Source organism: Priapulus caudatus, unplaced genomic scaffold, assembly GCF_000485595.1.
Source record: "Priapulus caudatus unplaced genomic scaffold, Priapulus_caudatus-5.0.1 Scaffold19730, whole genome shotgun sequence".
Taxonomy (NCBI): Eukaryota; Metazoa; Priapulida; class Priapulimorpha; order Priapulimorphida; family Priapulidae; genus Priapulus; species Priapulus caudatus.
In genome coordinates, this window is record NW_014596791.1 from 1 (window position 1) to 572 (window position 572).

General features: G+C 47.7%; 1 protein-coding gene across 1 annotated transcript; it reads right to left on the bottom strand.

Moving 5' to 3' along the window:
• Nucleotides 1–72: 72 nt before the first annotated feature.
• Nucleotides 73–378, bottom strand: LOC106820538 (calbindin-32-like; the record flags this gene model as incomplete). The annotated part of the gene is given in 2 exon segments (XM_014825047.1): nt 73–159; nt 289–378. Coding segments are annotated over 2 exon segments (177 nt in total), but the record flags the coding sequence as incomplete, so codon positions are not given.
• Between the last annotated feature and the right edge of the window lie 194 nt (nt 379–572).

The window sequence follows — 572 nt, forward strand, 5'->3', positions numbered from 1 at the left end:
TGTCTGTGTGTCTGTGTGTGTGAGTGCGTGTGTGTGCGCGCACGTGTGTGATGTACGTGTGTGTATACTCGCCAGCATGAAATCCTTTCCACTAGAGAGCATATGTTCGGCTTTAAAAAGCACTAGGAAGTTCTCTTCTGTAGGTAGTAGCTGCGCCATCTTGCACATGAAAGAACAGGTGAGAGTCGTTGATATTTTCAGTAGAAAGTAAAAATAAAAATCTAAAATGCCAGATTCGATAGCCGTACGCAGCGGCGCCCACGTTTGCAGCAATGTTTTCGAACGTACCTCTGAGATTCCAATTTTGCCGTCTTTATCGATGTCGTACTCTTCCATGAACGTCTTCTGTAGTTTCTCGATGGATCCTGCCGAGAGCTTCTGGAAGGGAGACAAGTGATAGCATTCCCATTATCACAAGTATCCACGTAGAACGCACGTACGCGCGCACGCGCGCACGCACTCACACACACACACACACACACACACACACACACACACACACACACACACACACACACACACACACACACACACACACACAACAACACACACACACACACACACACACACAC